Below are 16,226 nucleotides of genomic sequence, written 5' to 3' on the forward strand. Positions count from 1 at the left end.
GCATTACTATCAATCAAAGATTTCCACGTTCTTATGAAAATTGAGTTAAAAATAGCACAGTTAGAGAGATCTCTCAAAATTCGAAGCTTTGGCCTATAATTACCCATAACGAAGCAAAAACGGCAACTGATCGATGAGGTTCTGTCACGCCGCAGGTTGTCCGACAAGGGTAAGCTCCCGTTTTAGCAGCTCGAAACAGATCATTCCTTCAATACCGTTCATTCTTCTGACGGTTGACGTTCTTCGACTAATGTCCCTTCCTTCCAACGTCGGTCGTGTAGAATCCTTATTCCTCCAAATTTCGAAGGACTGGTGGAGATTTGTATATAATGAGCCCTATCTCTATACGGACGGAGACTGCGTTGAGGACCCTATCATTACACAAATGGAATACGATGGTCTCTGGGTATTCCTAGAGTGAAATATTTGCTCCAAAGCGTTAGTCATCAAGTCAAAGTTTGGATCTTTGCTATGGTCAAGGCAGACATAGCATAAATCCTGCCCAAAGGTTCCAGTCAAGTCTACTGGCTTGATCAAAGCCTGTATCTCCTGATTCTAGCTTGAGAGACAGCGAGAGCGGAGAATGTACACAGCAACACACCCTTCGAGAAAGGCGACGCTCGGCAAAACTCCGCTGAAGAGAATTTCTTCAAAAGGTCATACTTATAGGCAGCTCATTTGGATAACATGATGATGAAGACAATGTACAAATCCTCTGCGAGATACGCCGAGTGCTGAAACCCGGGGTTATATTGGTCATTGATATTTACTGCCTCTCGAAACATTGCTGTGGGACGAAGATCTATCGATTGCGTATTTCAACCTTTTCAAACATGTTACTCTTGAAGGGACGAACCAGAGTTCGGGAGCTTTTCACCTTTTCCTGCCCGTGTCAAAGATACGTGGAGCAAAGCTGAAGTTGGGGAGATTTGATTGATTTTTTCGTGTCTGTATCGCTCTCGATAGCATTTAGGTAAAATATTTCTTTGTTCTTACTTCCAATTCATACAGACGTGGAATGCTCTACAACGTCATAACATATAAACCGATCAGGCGTTTTACTAAACAGCTAGTCTATGGTACTGTCTCTGGTTCTTCAAACAAAAGGACAAACATGAAGGGAGGAAAAGGCCGCGTAGCCACCGAGGGATAATGTGGGAAAACAAGAAGAGAAAGCATCGCTTGACATTGGGATCATCGGAGGTTGCACCAGGCTACCATATCGGAATTTATTTCTTGAGCAGGCCCAGGAGGTTAATGCTCTTAGGACGCTCGATGGGCATGCCCAGAGCACGATCCCAGATCAATTGGACAAGAGGACCAAGGGCACGGCTGACACCGAAAGTAACAGTGTAGTAAAGGGGCTGTTGGAAGCCGTAGTGGTGGAAGAGCACACCACTGGCAGCATCGACGTTGGGGTGGGGGTTCTTAGTCTGTGGGGAAAGATGTCAGTTTAAACCATTTGTATGCTAGGGCACTATTTAACATACCTTTCCGTGCTCGGTAAGCACACCAGGGGCGATTTCAGAGTTTTTCTTCACCAGCTGGAACACTGGGTTGGCCAGAACATCAGGACGAGTAGCGGCAAATTCCATCAAAGCCTCGAAGCGAGGGTCGGGCTTGCGCAGGACACCATGGCCGTAGCCAGGCACAACGCGACCGGACTTAAGAGTGTCCCAGAGATATGTACGGACATCCTCATCGGTGAACTTTGTTCCGATTTTGTCCTGCATAGCGATCACCCAACGGAGAACCTCCTGTGCAGCCAAGCCGTGCAAAGGACCGGCAAGGCCAAGGAGACCAGCACTGTAGCTGAGGAAGGGATCGCTCAGGGCACTGCCAACAAGGTGGGTTGCGTGGGCAGACACATTGCCACCCTCGTGGTCACCGTGCAGCGCGAGGTAAAGACGCAGAAGATCATGGAAGTCACCGTGCTCGGCACCACCCTTGCCGAGCAACTCGGCAAAGTTGTGTGACCAATCTTGAGCGGCGTCCAGCTTCTGGTTACCAACAGCATCGATCTCCTTGGGGCGGAAGACGAGTGCAGCTACTCGGGGGATTTTGGCAAGTAAGGCGATGCTATCATCAAAGGTGGGTTCCCAGTAGTCGGCCTTGCTGATACCCTTCTCATAGGCTTGGGCAAACTTGGATTCGGTGTTCAAGGCTGCCACAGCAATTGAAAGCTGGGTCATGGGGTGCATGTTCGAAGGGAAAGATTTGATCAAGCCGAGAATATGAGGGGGAAGGTCGGACTTCTCGGCTAATTCACGAGAGAATGCGCGGACTTGTCCCGTAGAAGGCACCTGGCCAGTCAATAGAAGCCAAAACATGGCCTCAGGAAGCATCTCGGTACCAGTAGTGCCTTTGGGGAGCTCCTGTTGGCAATCCTTGATTGTCTTGCCGTGGAAACGAATTCCCTCGTCGGCGTCCAAGACAGAACCCTCCCAGAGTATGGCCTTCAAACCACGCATGCCACCGATAACATTGCCTACCTTGACCTCTCCAATTACTTCGTCACTCTGTGCCTTTACCTTTTGAAGGAGTTCCCGCTTAGCCGGAATGACTTCCTTGAGGGTGGTTTTCAGATCCGGCTCCGCGGTCGCATAGTGACGCGAGAGGACTGGCCGTGCTGCCTGTACAGTATCAGACTTGTATTGGGATTTTTATATGAATTGATATGAATTGCAAAATTGCGTTCACTCACCTGGGCGAGCTTGGAAACATGGCGGGTTGATCTCCAGCTGAGAGCCATACTTGGGGTCCGGGGGTGGATTTTGTGGGGTGAATTGCGGGGAGAGCAGAATTGAAGCTGAACAAACCGCAATTGAGGTTATTTTGAGCTTTCTAAGAGGAGAATATAAATGTGTGAATGCGCAAAATAAAACACAACAGTCGGACTTATGCAACGATCGACCATGCAACTCGGTTGAACGCGGGGGTACAGGGGTGCACAGGGGGGTTGTCTCTACCGAGGCCCGGGGCGGTTGCATGCGGCCATATGTCGGTTCAACTTGATCCGCTTGACGCTTTAATTGGTTGGAACCTTGGAGTGATTCTATCTCACGATGTGTGTGGGTTTGAAGACTTATGGCTACAGGGCGGATATTCCTGATCTCTCACTGTTCTTTTTAAAAATCTCTTCTGTAGACATTCCGCGTTGTATAGACTGCAGTCCAACTATTCGGTCTCGGACCCTTTCCGGGTTGATGGAAATAGACCGGTGTTCTCGGATCTATATGTGATGTGTGATATGCAATATATACCGAGATCAAACATCCATTTACCCGTGTAATTCTTCCATTGAGAGTACCTATGTATGTGTGGCAGGTGCCACATGATCTATATGCCGGTGACAATGATGATGACGTGGAATCTGGACACCTGAGGCCTGATTTATGTTGCCTCAGGCTGAAAGATAAGAGTACAGGCAGAAAGTCACCAAGGCAACAAGGCAGCTATCGCCAACCAATCAGAAGCATCGATTGAACCCCCTTGTCATCTTATGGCGGCGAGGCCTCCACTGATTGGCTGACTCAGCCCTAAAAAAAAATCAGCAAAGATAATCAACAGAGAGGCAAAAAAAAAAGTGCATTCGTTTGTTTCTGACAACTCTCCCCTCTTTGTGTTTTGTTCGTGTTTTTGTTCAAGGATTTAGGTGTATACGAAGAGTGTTGTATATACTTGATTCAAAAGTCCTTGAAATTCTTTGTGCGCAGACTTTGCACTTTGCACTTTGAACTTTGCGCGCTTTGATTTAAATTCTTAGGGTCAAATTTGCCCCTCCTGCCCCCTTAGACATTATTTTCTGAGGGTTTCCTTCCTTTACTTTCGATATCTCTTTTGGATATCGATACTCGACCTTCGAGTCTTTGATTCTTTGGACGATGCCACACACTGTCGACCCTGAGTCCGCCATGCCGACCATCGTCGCAAAGGGCCCCTCCGGCGTGCCCCCCACCTCCGAAGAAATTTCCTCCCTTCTCACTACCATTTTCACCTCCGAGTCCTCCCAACAGTCCCTCGATGGAGCTTATGCCTTGGCCAACCTGCTTATCCAGGGTGCTGGAACTGCCGGTCTGTTGAACTACAATGTCTTGGCCGAAACCCGGAAGGCCGCTTCCGACAAAAAGAATGGTGCCAAGCGCGAGAGTGCCATGCTCATTATTGGCGCTTTGTTCGAGCGTTTCCCTCGAGAGTTCCCTCTCAGCGAAACTATCTTCCTCTTGCACGATGGAGGTGTGTTCGACATTGCCCTCGACGGTTTGGCCGACAAGGGCGCCGTCGTCCGCGATGCTGCCCAGTACGCCATCGATGCCCTCTACGGCTGTCTCAGTCCCGAGGCTATGGTCAACGGACTCATCCCGGCCCTTGAGCGCTACCTGAGCAAGGGCTCCGGTAAGTGGCAAGGTTTCGTCGGTGCCTACAAGTTGATCGAGAAGATGGCCGTCAAGGCCCAGCTCGGTACTGGCACCATGGACGAGGAGCGTCAGAAGGATCTGCTGCGTGATGCTATGGGTAAGACTCTCAAGGAGCTCATCCCCATTGTCGAGTCCGGCATGCACGACTTGAAGAGCGAAGTGGCAAAGCAATCTTGCAAGACCATGACCGCCCTTACCACTCTCCTGTCCAACGACGACGTTGCCCCTCGTATTCCTCTTTTGATCCAGACCATGGAGAAGCCCTCTGCCCAGACTCTGCAGAAGGCCATCCACGCCCTCTCCCAGACTACCTTCGTCGCTATCGTTACCTCCCCCGTCCTGGCGATGCTTACCCCTCTGCTCGCTCGTTCCCTCAACACCCCGGCTACTCCCCAAGAAACCCTCCGCCAGACTGTTGTCGTTGTGGAGAACTTGACCAAATTGGTTCACGATCCTGCCGAGGCCCGTACTTTCCTTCCCAACCTCCAGCCCGGTGTCAAGTCCGTTAAGGATGGTGCTTCTCTCCCTGAGGTTCGTGAGCTTGCCACCCGTGCCCTCGATGTTATCGAGACCGCCATGGGAGACAAAGACCTGGCTACTGGAGCCATTTCCAAGACCACATCTGAGGAGGTCTTGGTCGTGCTGAACGCCAAAATTCAGGAGCACGGTGGCCTCAATGCCTCTGTCGATGCCAAGCTCCAGGATCTGGCCAAGAACTTCGTTGCCAGCATGGTCCGCGAGGATATCAACGTTCGCATGCACGACCGTATCACTGGCTCCATTGAGCCCTACCTCCGCGGCCTGATCGCCGACGGAAACGCTGAGGCTGTTGCAGCTGCTGTCCAGGCCCACTACATTGAGCAGGACGAGATTAAGTACGGCAAGCCTCCCCCAGAGGACCCCAACGACGTTGAGATTGTCAACGCCAACTTCTCCCTCGCTTACGGTGGTATGCTTTTGCTCTCCCACACTAACTTGCGCCTGCTCAAGGGCCATCGTTACGGTCTTTGCGGTCGCAACGGTGCCGGAAAATCTACCCTCATGCGCAGTATCGCCAACGACAAGCTCGAGGGCTTCCCTCCTCAAGACCAGGTGCGCACTTGCTTTGTGGAGCACAACCAGGGCGAGGATGCCAACCTTACCATCTTCGAGTACGTGTCCAAGGACCCTAAGATTGCTGAGCAGGGTCAGAAGCACATCTCCGAGGTTCTGATCGAGTTCGGCTTCACTGATGGCCCCGAGGGTCGCCAGTCCCAGCCTGTGGGCTCACTGTCTGGTGGTTGGAAGATGAAGCTGGCTCTTGCCCGTGCTATGCTCCAGAAGGCCGATGTTCTTCTGCTTGACGAGCCTACTAATCACTTGGATGTGGCAAACGTCAAGTGGCTGCAGGAGTACCTGAAGTCTCACACTGAGATCACCAGTTTGATCGTCTCTCACGACTCCGGCTTCCTCGATGAAGTCTGTACCGATATCTACCACTACGAGGGCAAGAAGCTTGTCTGCTACAAGGGTAACCTTGCCGATTTCGTCAAGGTCAAGCCCGAGGGCAAGTCGTACTACACCTTGTCTGCCTCCAACGTGCAGTTCAAGTTCCCCCCTCCCGGTATTTTGTCTGGTATCAAGTCCATGACTCGTGCTATTCTGCGCATGAGCAATGTTTCCTTCACCTACCCGGGCGCTTCCAAGCCCTCTTTGCACGATGCTTCGCTGTCTCTGACTCTTTCTTCCCGTGTCGCTATCATTGGTGGAAACGGTGCCGGAAAGTCTACCTTCATTAAGATCTTGACTGGTGAGACCATTCCCCAGAGCGGCAAGCTTGAGAAGCACCCGAACCTGCGTATCGGTTACATCAAGCAGCACGCCCTGGAGCACGTTGAGATGCACTTGGAGAAAACCCCTAGCCAGTACCTCCAGTGGCGTTACGCCAACGGTGATGACCGTGAGGTTTTCTTGAAGCAGACCCGTATTCTTACCGAGGAGGACAAGGCTCAGCTTGAGAAGCCAATTGACTTGGGTGCCGGCTTCGGTCCTCGTCGCATCGAGGCCCTGATTGGTCGTCAGAAGTGGAAGAAGTCCTTCCAGTACGAGGTCAAGTGGGTGGGTCTTCTGCCCAAGAGCAACACCATGATCTCGCGTGAGACTCTGCTCGAGCTTGGCTTCTTCAAGCTCGTCCAAGAGTTCGATGATCACGAGGCTTCCCGTGAGGGTCTCGGCTTCCGTGTCCTCGACCCCAAGACCATTACCAAGCACTTCGAGGATATTGGTATGGACCCTGAGATCGCCAACCACAACGAGATTTCTGGTCTGTCCGGTGGTCAAAAGGTCAAGGTCGTGCTGGCTGGTGCCATGTGGAACAACCCCCACTTGTTGGTCCTGGACGAGCCGACTAACTTCTTGGACCGTGACTCCCTGGGTGGTCTGGCTGTTGCCATTCGTGATTTCAAGGGTGGTGTTGTTATGATTTCTCACAACGAGGAGTTCGTTGGTGCTCTCTGCCCCGAACAGCTGCACATCGCCGATGGTCGCGTTGTTAGCCGTACCAACAACGCCGTCAGCCTGGACCGCTTCGAGGACAGCGCCACCAACACTCCCTCCGCCCCTGGTACCCCCGCCACTGGATCGGCTAACACCAGCGCTGCCCCATCTGCTGCTCCCTCCGACAATGAAGGCGAACTCAATTTCCGCGCTAAGAAGAAGAAGAAGATGACCCGTGCTCAGCAGAAGGAACGTGAGACCCGCCGTCGTCTGCGCTACATCGAATGGGTGAGTTTTCTTTTGTCTCCTTTCTCTTATATTTCCGGCAACTTGCTAACTCAATATCTTTAGTTGAACTCACCGAAGGGCACCCCCAAGCCCGTGGATTCCGATGATGAATAAACGCACTTGGACAACATTATGATTCGTAATCGCTAGGAGAGGGTTTCCTTTCCTCGCATCATGAGCACCATGTTAATGCTTTGGTCTGCATTCTGATAGACGGTGTTGGGGCGTTTTGTTTTCATTTGTCTGGCATAGATTTTGTTATTCGTCGCCTTCGCGAGTATTGTACATGTTTCGGATAGATACTTCAGTGCATTTACCTTGCGAAAGCAAAAGTTATTTATACTTATCCTTCATTCCACGTTCACTTCCAAGAACACTCTGCCATAAGGATACTTGGCCGTTCGTGTATGAAGTTCTCCGCAAGTTTATTCGTAGATATTTAGCAACAATGTTTACGCCATGTGCAATACCTTATAGTCCTGGTATGAAGTCTACCCTGAGATCTTGAAGACAGGCTTACAAGTACAATGCGCATTTTGCAAATCAAAATTCCACCACAAGTGGTAAATCTCTAGAACTCCGCCCAGCCCAAATTCGGAACTTGCCCTCTGTCGGAAGAATCCAGTTCTGCGAACGAACACTCCAGTAACTGAGATCTTTCCGAGTCAAAGACAACTTGACCGTCCTGGTCTCACCTGGTTGCAGGGCGATTTTCTCAAAGTTCCGTAGAACTCGTTCAGGGAACTCGATCGTCTCCCGGGACCAGCCTAGTCCACGGTGTTCGGCGACGTCTTCGGGGAAAGAGACGTACACCTGCACCACGTCTTGTCCGGTTCGGGAACCGGTGTTGGTGACGTCAATAGAGAGCTCGAGCATCGCTTCGTAGAGTGAGGGATTGCCGCCTGGTCCACCACCTGCAGCAGATGGTTGATGGTGTTTGTTATACCCTTCCGGGTAAGAGTATGGGCCGGGGTCTGTTCCCTCCAACGACTCAAGGTAGGGATAAATGTATGTGCGGAGAGCGCGGAATCCGGCAGGGAACAGACCAGTGAAGGGGTTATCCCGCCTGTTGTCGTATTCTGGGGGCTCGACTTGATTTCCCGGGCGAGCAGAGGGATACTGGGTCTTTTTCTGCAGCCTTTCAATGGTAAGAGTAGAGTAATCGAAGGTTGTGTAAGATAGGCCAAACCCAAACTCGAACCGTGGAGTGATGTTGAACTTGTCAAAATAGCGATAGTCGATATAGAGACCCTGGTTGAGGTCGACTTGTGGCACTGATGAGTCTTCATGTTCATATTTCACTTGAGCTCCTGGGCCATAGTCTTCCAAACTTCGTCCGATGGTATATGGCAGTCGGCCACTGGCGTCAATCTCACCAAACAGCACATCCACAATGGCATTTCCGCTTTCTTGTCCGGGTAAGTTAGCATACAGCACAGCTTGTACCCCAGGAAGGTCAATCCAAGACTCCATAACAACTGGACCGATGGAGTGCACAATGACAACTGTTTTGCCTTGGCCGCCGCCGCAATATTTGGCCACTCCTTCTACCAGCTCAGTGCCATTCTTTTGCAGAGACAGGTTGCTTCGGTCAGCATCGACGCCATCGCTGCGGATGAATCCTTCGCCTCCGTCGGCATTTACGAAAACCAAACAGAGATCCTGCTCTACAAGGTCCTCGCGTCCGACGTTATTGGTCAAGTAGTCTCGAACATCAACAGAGTCCGTCGACCACGCGTCTTTCAATGCCTCCCACGGACTAACCAGGTAGGGGAAGTCTACAGCTCCGCTTCCCCAACCAGAACCCAGAGTGCCTTTGTTGCACCCTCTGTCTGCACAAGCATTTGGGCCTTCCCCTGGGCCTGCATCTTCGCCATAAACACCAATCTTGTATTTCCTAATTGAGACAGGGTGCTCGCGTGAGAGAGGAAGCGTGTTGTTCATGTTCTTTAGGAGAACAGTTCCCTCTGCTGCAACCTGGCGAGCAATACCAGAATGTGCGTGAAGGCCATTACCCTGCGCGTCAACATATTTATTGACCACACCGGTAGCGTCATTATCTGGCGATCCTTCGTGTAGATGTCCAACTCGCTCTTGTGTCCAAGACGAAAAGTTTGGACCGCCATCTCCTTCTGGCGCAGGTCTTTCCCATGAATCTTGTCGTAAGTGATACCAAGCAGCAACGATGCGAGTGACCATATCATTTAACCGCTCCATGGGAACGGAGGTATTCAATGCTGCGCGTGTCAGTTCACTTCCCCACAGTGGAACACCATCAGTCCAATGCAGACCATCACCAGGCATGCTCATATCCAGACCACCAATCGCGCTGTTTACGCCTGAGCGCTGAGCTAGCCAGTCTGACTGGACAAACCCCTGGAAGCCGAGTTCGTCCTTGAGAATACTATTGATCAATTTGCTGTTCTCGCATGCGTAAGTGTTGTTGACCATCTGGTAAGAACACATGATGCTAGCCACGTCGGCCCGTATACTCTCGGCAAATGGCCAGGCGAAGACCTCGTGTAATACACGATCATTGATGTTGGACGACAGTGCATCTGGCAGTCCCCACTCAAAGGACTGTCGGAAGTGCTCTTGCTCATTTCCCACAAAGTGTTTAGCCGTGGCCATGACTCCATTTCGCTGTATACCCCGGATGGTTTCTGCGGCAGCCACACCCTGGAGTACTGGGTCCGATCCGAATGCCTCCCAATTACGACCTCCAGCGGGCATCAGACCGAGTGGCCCCATGGAAGGCCCGAGAATGACGTTCACTCCTTTTAGCCGCGCTTCATTTCCAAGTGCAGAGCCCCGCAGGTGCATCAGCTCTCGGTTCCAGGTAGCCCCTGTGGTAATCCCAGCGGGAAATGCTGTGATTTGTCGCGCGTATCTGAGTCCTAGTGGGCCATCTTGTAGGCAAAGCGAGGGAAATTTGACAAGTTCCGCGGGTCCTATACAAAATTCGAGTTAACGCAAGGTATGAATAGTGAGAACAAATAGGAACCGACCGGTATTTCCAACACAGAGTCCCATTTGCCAGCCCGTCCCGGTTGTAACGTTCACTTTCTCCGCGAGGGACATTGCCCTGACCATTTCTTGAGCCTTCACATAGCTTTTCTTCCACTGTTCGATAGTGCCACCACGGGGTGTGGGGTACCAGGCGTCGGTTTCCTGTGTCTATTAGAGGCCAAATCCTGGCAATATCAAAGGGGAAATCTTGAGCAGAAAGCGACCTACAAATTCACCCTTGGCCGATTCAGCAGAGGACCAAGGTAGACCCTTGATCGAAAGCCACACAACCACTATAGCGATTGCAAGTAGGGCGAGGACGTTCCACCACGAGTGCAGACGAAATAACGACCTCCAATCAAAGCGCTTGGTATCATCTTCACTCTTGCCGCGTTTCAACAACCATCCCTTGTCCGATGGGAGACCGTAGTCGTCGCTGAGAGCAAGAGATGATCTGGTCGAATCCCCGTCTTCCAAATCTGTGTCGAACGCATCGGGGAGGAAGTTGCGATCTGAGGCAAGAAGCTCTTCAATGCGTCTCGAAACGTCGCGTTCGTTCTCGTGTACGTCGATTGAATTGGAGGCTGGGTCATTCGATTTGGAGCTCGAAGGCTGTAGCTCGTCTGTTTTCAATAGCGAAAGTTCCACGTTGGCTTCATTCCCGTTGAATGATTCGTCTCCACTTGGTGTATCACTGCCATCATGTTGCCAGCTTTCGTCAGATGTTGACTGTTCGAGTAACGCGTTATTGGAGAACCTGACTGAGCGCGGGGCTCCCTTGGCGTGTGAGGGAGCCATTCAATGTGCAATACCCATGATCTTGCAATATATCTGAGAATTAATCGCTGTGCAATGTTGTAAGTAGGTATATCGTAATGCTATGAGACTACCTAGGTATCTGCGATGGCAAAAATCTTGGTCACCTGATCTCCATCAATAGACCCCTTTTTTCTATACTATTCACATCTTCTCAATTAACATAATAGCAGAGATGAAGCAATAGTTTGGTATGAAATTGTGGAATTATTAATTGATTACAATGTGAACTGTAGCAGAAAGGTATAAACATGCATGATCTATTATTATTCCAATACTATACAGTATAGTAATTATTCCTACTGCCTAAGTATCAACTCCACATTATTGAAGGGAAAATAGCCACTAACACAGTCTAACATTCTCATGCATACAATATTCTACCCTTACTTCTAGCCGACCTGCTCGTACACTTGATCTTCTGTGAAATCCAAAGCAGGAAAGTCGAAATTTGAGACAATCAAGTGGCAAATCTGTGGCTGTGCTAGTTTTCTCCGAGGAGACATTATGTATATGTTGTAGATTGTATGTATTGACCTCATAGTACATAATTAGATATTATACAGTAAAAATGTAGTTTATGTATGGAGTACCTAGGTAGGAATTCATGTTCTGCAGCAGGTTGACACCACTATCCCAATCAAATAAGCAGAGAGAATGCCAATTATGAGAGCCATGATTGTATGGGATATGTGATTTATATTCAATCAACACCAATGGGTCGTTATCTACATTTGCATAGATAGCCATGTGCAACTGACCTTGACTTCCCAGAAACTCTTGCCATTTACGATATTGAGACCTCGGGATAGAATCGACTTGGACATAAACTAATGATGTCAAGTGTGGTATATCCTGAGACAAAGTGGAGAGCGTGGAGCCCATTCGGGCGCAGCTAAGAGGTTAACATTTCATAAATTTTTTCCCTCGTTCCTGTTATTCTTAGTGACTTTTTAGTGTATCTTAGTCTTCTTTAGCGGAATCCCGTCGAAGTTCCGAAGCCACACGTCGATCTTTACTTGCCCTTGATCTTACCTGATCTCTTTGAAACAACTCTTAAGTGTCTTCCATTGCGATCTTCAGAGCCCTGCCGTGTGTCTGTTTGAGATCGATTAAGGTGGGTTTTCCTGATTCGATATATATACTCCGTGGAAGTAAGTGGATATGTTTTGATCAATCATAATCAAATAATTGGTACATAATGAGTAGGATATGGATTCGTTTACATAGGCCGTTTCCTCCGATCTTCTATTAGTGGAGCTTCTGCAGCTCTCATCCTGTCATATTTCTGAATGTGAGACCCTGAATGGACTATTTACAAACTTGGACCATGTATTAAAAATGTCTACCTAATTTTGGCTATCATTGCTACCTGATTCGGCTTTCAGCCCATCTCCGGAGGTCTCCATCCCCGGGGCCGCATTTACCATGGCTAAGCTTAAACGGGTTCTTCTCCTCTGCTTCTTCCAAGGTTGTTTGCTATGCCGTCCCTACCGGACTTCAGTGATGTCGATCGGAGGATTGCTAGATTTCTCAGGGTCCGCTTGTGGAGTTGTAGCACGCCCCTCTTCCCAACGTTCGCATATATATCTCCCTGATTCCCTCTTCATTGATCCTCTATAGACTCTCTCTCTCTTGTTCTCAATTCCAATTGCTTCCACTCCCGCTCAATATGAAGTTCTCGGCCCTTCTCGCTCTCGCCCCTCTGGTGGCTGCCATCCCTGGCTCCAAGCAGGCCAAGAGCTCTGATGCTTCCTTCAGCGTCATCTCCGCTCGCTCCGCTTCTCCAGTCCACCTTCTGCCCCTTAACGCTGCTGGCAGCTACTTCTGGCTCGGTGGTAATGCCCAGACTTACTCTCCCGTCGAGGGCATTCCCGAGACGAACCAGACTGTGATCACTGGTGGTCACTACCTTGTATGTTTTTTTTTCGCTCAAAGCACGTATACAAGTCTTTGCTAATATATATCCAGGACGTTGTTGTCCCCGGTGGCCAGGCTATCTTCGTCGACCCCAAGGGTGCTCTTCGTTTCACCTCCCCTCACTCCGCCTATGAGCCCGAGGGTTCCTCCGACGGTCCGTTCGACTACACTCCTGGCACCACTTTCGGTCACTGGAGCTACACCGGCCAGGGTGCTTCCGGCTTCATGGCCTGCCCTACCACCAACAGCACTACTACCACCCGCCGTGCTCGTCGCGCTGCTGCCGCCCCCAAGTACCAGGTCTTCGCTGCCCTGCAGAACGCCACTGTCCCCACTGGCAACGTTGCTGACTGCCTCGGCTTCGATGCTCTGGCTGTCTCTGCCAACGGCACCGCCCCCACTTGGGAGTATATCTAAATTATTGAGCCTGGAGCTTAGCGCAGGGATGTACAGTGTGACTGTTTGCCGTCATCATGATTGGGATAGCGAGGAAGAGGCAGTCGATACTTGAGTATTGCTGTTGATCCTACCTTCTGTTAGATTGTATAAAGATTGTGATTACATTGTTTTATTGTTGACCAACCCCTGCCACTCGTTACGACATTGATTATGCGAACAAATCTATTTCTGATTAGACATTTAATCAAACTGATCTTCAAATATAAGCGTCCACTGGATTAAATACAACGGTTCAGTTAGATATACCATGAGCTGTCGGATTGGTCAATGGCCGTCAATGGACTGAACATACTAAGAGATGACTTGCACAGCCAGTTGAGTACTTACGATCTATCTACACAACACAAGGGAAGGTTTGAATGAATGATTGTTATACAACTATGCTAACTCCAATTGATCCAATGAGAAACGAAAAAAAGGAAAGGGTATTCATCATCATAAAGCCACACTCAACTCAAAGCTTAGCAGCGCTACCAGCAGAGGAGATCTCATTGTACAGCAAACTGGTCAAGAAATCCGCATAGTCCTCACCAGTAACCTGGTTCGCGAAGTATCGCGCAGCGAGCTGGAACTTGTTGCCCTTGCCGCCCTTGGCAGCAAGGCTATCGGCCTGCTCTTGCAGCAGACGGAGGGCAAATGCCTTGTCCATCCGCTTGCCCTCGGCTGTGGTAACGTTGTGCTTAGTCCATTGCCACAGCTGGCTTCGGGACACTTCGGCCGTTGCTGCGTCTTCCATGAGGAAGTTGATCGGTACGCAGCCCACGCCGCGGAGCCAGCCTTCCATGTAGCTCAGGCCGATGTTCAAATTTTTGCGGATGCCCTCTTCGGTGATCTTGCCGGGAACGTTGGTGTTGAGAAGATCGTTGGCGGTGATGTTCACTTCCTCGCGGCGGACAAACAGCTGGTTGGGAGTTGGCATGTACTTGTTGAAGACGTCCGAGGCGATGGCGGCCAGAGCTGGGTGAGCCACCCAGGTACCGTCGTGGCCAGCGCGCACCTCGCGCAGCTTGTCGGCGCGGACACTCTCCATGGCCTTGTCGTTAGCGGCCGGGTCGTTCTTGATGGGGATCTGTGCGGCCATGCCGCCCATGGCGTGCACACCACGGCGGTGACAGGTCTTGATGAGGAGCTTCACATAAGCATCCATGAAGGGCACGGTCATAGTGACATCAGAGCGGTCGGGGAGGACAAAGTTGGGGTGCTGGCGGAACTTCTTGATGAAGGAGAAGATGTAATCCCAGCGGCCGCAGTTGAGACCGGAGCTGTGATCGCGGAGCTCGTAGATAATCTCATCCATCTCGAACGCGGCGGTGATGGTCTCAATCAGAACGGTTCCACGAATGGTACCACGCGGAAGACCAATATAATCCTGGGAGAGGTTGAAGACGTCATTCCAGAGACGGGCCTCAAGGTGAGACTCCATCTTGGGCAGGTAGAAGTAAGGTCCGGCACCACGGGCAACCAGCTCCTTGGCGTTGTGGAAGAAGTACAGACCGAAATCGAAGAGACCACCGGAAATGGCCTCACCATCCACGGTGAAGTGCTTCTCATCCAAGTGCCAGCCACGGGCACGGGCAATCAGAGTGGGCAGGGTGCGATCGGTTCGGAGCTTGTACTCCTTGCCAGCCTGCTTGAAATCGACCTGTCGGCGAATAGCATCGTATAGGTTGACCTGACCATTGACCATGTTATCCCAGGTGGGGGCACTTGAATCCTCGAAATCGGCCATGTAGGTCCAGACATCAGAATTCAAGGCGTTCACCACCATCTTGCGGTCGGTAGGACCAGTGATCTCCACACGGCGGTCCACCAGACCAGGAGCTGGGGGAGCACCCTTCCAGGCGTCATTTTCACGGATATGCTTGGTCTCGGGAAGAAAATCGAGGAGGTTGCCCTTGTCAATCTCGGTTTGGCGATCGATACGACGTTGGAGGAGAGACTTGCGAGTAGTGTTGAAGGTGCGGTGTAGAAGAGCCAGGAAGGCACAAGCTTCTTTGGTCAGGATCTTGCGAGCGTCATTATTGATAGAACCGAGGATGGCCACATCCTTAAGCTGTGTCTCGACGTGAGACATATTGAGGAAGGTATATGCGGGGTGAGGTATAGATCGGAGGGGTTATAGATGTGTTATAATAGAGATGTAAGGTACTAGCGATATCCCATAAGAAAGGAAATTCCAAGAGGATATATAAATTGAAGGGAATGAAGAATCGTTTGAAGAACACCAGTAACAGCTATATATGATAACTCATAATTGATAATTATGGAATTTCCCCCTTCAACCGAAAGTAGAATACGTCAGAGAGAGTACAGAGAGACACCGAAATGCCGCGGCTGTTCGAATTGATCCACCGATAAGCGGACTGCCGATGCCCCGTAACAATCTGTTTAACCATTTGACCGCTGAAAGCTCTCTGAACTCCCCCGGCTGCCCCCAGATTTCACTGTGAATCGACTTTTCCTCGGGAAACTCTTCCTCTCGGCCGACATTTTCCGTTTTCCGGGTGATTTTCACTCTTTACTATTGAGTCTTCGGCTTCAAAAAGGTGGTTTCCCCCCCGATTCACTCGGGATACGCCGCATACCGAGTCCTATCATCGGCTTTAGTGTTGGTTTCGTGTCAATTCTCTCGTCCGGAAGACCTCTGTGTTATATAGGATTTACTAAAAATTTATATTATTTGACCGTGACGATAATCACCACGGATATTAAAGTCTGATTGAATACTAAACTCTGAAGTACAGCTATTATCCATGTTGCTTCCTGCTTCACCCGATGGCTGTAAAATGCTCCCCGGAAGTCCAATCAGCCGCGGTAGGGTAATGTCTTTTTTTCTCTTCT

At 50.3% G+C, this 16,226-nt stretch overlaps 5 protein-coding genes across 5 annotated transcripts; 2 read left to right on the forward strand and 3 right to left on the reverse strand.

The window, feature by feature from the left end:
• Positions 1-1,229: 1,229 nt before the first annotated feature.
• mcsA (putative citrate synthase Cit1) lies at positions 1,230-2,752 on the reverse strand (the record flags this gene model as incomplete). The annotated part of the gene is made up of 3 exons (XM_057242840.1): positions 1,230-1,433; positions 1,491-2,633; positions 2,705-2,752. The coding sequence occupies 3 exons, from the start codon at positions 2,750-2,752 to the stop codon at positions 1,230-1,232; spliced, it is 1,395 nt and encodes a 464-aa protein (XP_057098199.1).
• Positions 2,753-3,884: 1,132 nt separating this feature from the next.
• Positions 3,885-7,295, forward strand: N7529_007314 (putative mRNA-nucleus export ATPase (Elf1); the record flags this gene model as incomplete). Its single annotated transcript, XM_057242841.1, has 2 exons — positions 3,885-7,181; positions 7,245-7,295. The coding sequence occupies 2 exons, from the start codon at positions 3,885-3,887 to the stop codon at positions 7,293-7,295; spliced, it is 3,348 nt and encodes a 1,115-aa protein (XP_057098200.1).
• A 429-nt stretch (positions 7,296-7,724) lies between these two features.
• Positions 7,725-10,988, reverse strand: N7529_007315 (beta-glucosidase; the record flags this gene model as incomplete). The annotated part of the gene is made up of 3 exons (XM_057242842.1): positions 7,725-10,132; positions 10,190-10,358; positions 10,419-10,988. 3 exons carry the CDS (start codon positions 10,986-10,988, stop codon positions 7,725-7,727), a joined length of 3,147 nt encoding a protein of 1,048 aa, XP_057098201.1.
• Positions 10,989-12,678: 1,690 nt separating this feature from the next.
• Positions 12,679-13,343, forward strand: N7529_007316 (putative IgE-binding protein; the record flags this gene model as incomplete). The annotated part of the gene is made up of 2 exons (XM_057242843.1): positions 12,679-12,921; positions 12,978-13,343. 2 exons carry the CDS (start codon positions 12,679-12,681, stop codon positions 13,341-13,343), a joined length of 609 nt encoding a protein of 202 aa, XP_057098202.1.
• A 496-nt stretch (positions 13,344-13,839) lies between these two features.
• Positions 13,840-15,459, reverse strand: N7529_007317 (malate synthase; the record flags this gene model as incomplete). The annotated part of the gene is made up of 1 exon (XM_057242844.1): positions 13,840-15,459. One exon carries the CDS (start codon positions 15,457-15,459, stop codon positions 13,840-13,842), a length of 1,620 nt encoding a protein of 539 aa, XP_057098203.1.
• Between the last annotated feature and the right edge of the window lie 767 nt (positions 15,460-16,226).

Source organism: Penicillium soppii (genome assembly GCF_028829465.1).
Source record: "Penicillium soppii strain IBT 18220 chromosome Unknown utg000005l, whole genome shotgun sequence".
Taxonomy (NCBI): Eukaryota; Fungi; Ascomycota; class Eurotiomycetes; order Eurotiales; family Aspergillaceae; genus Penicillium; species Penicillium soppii.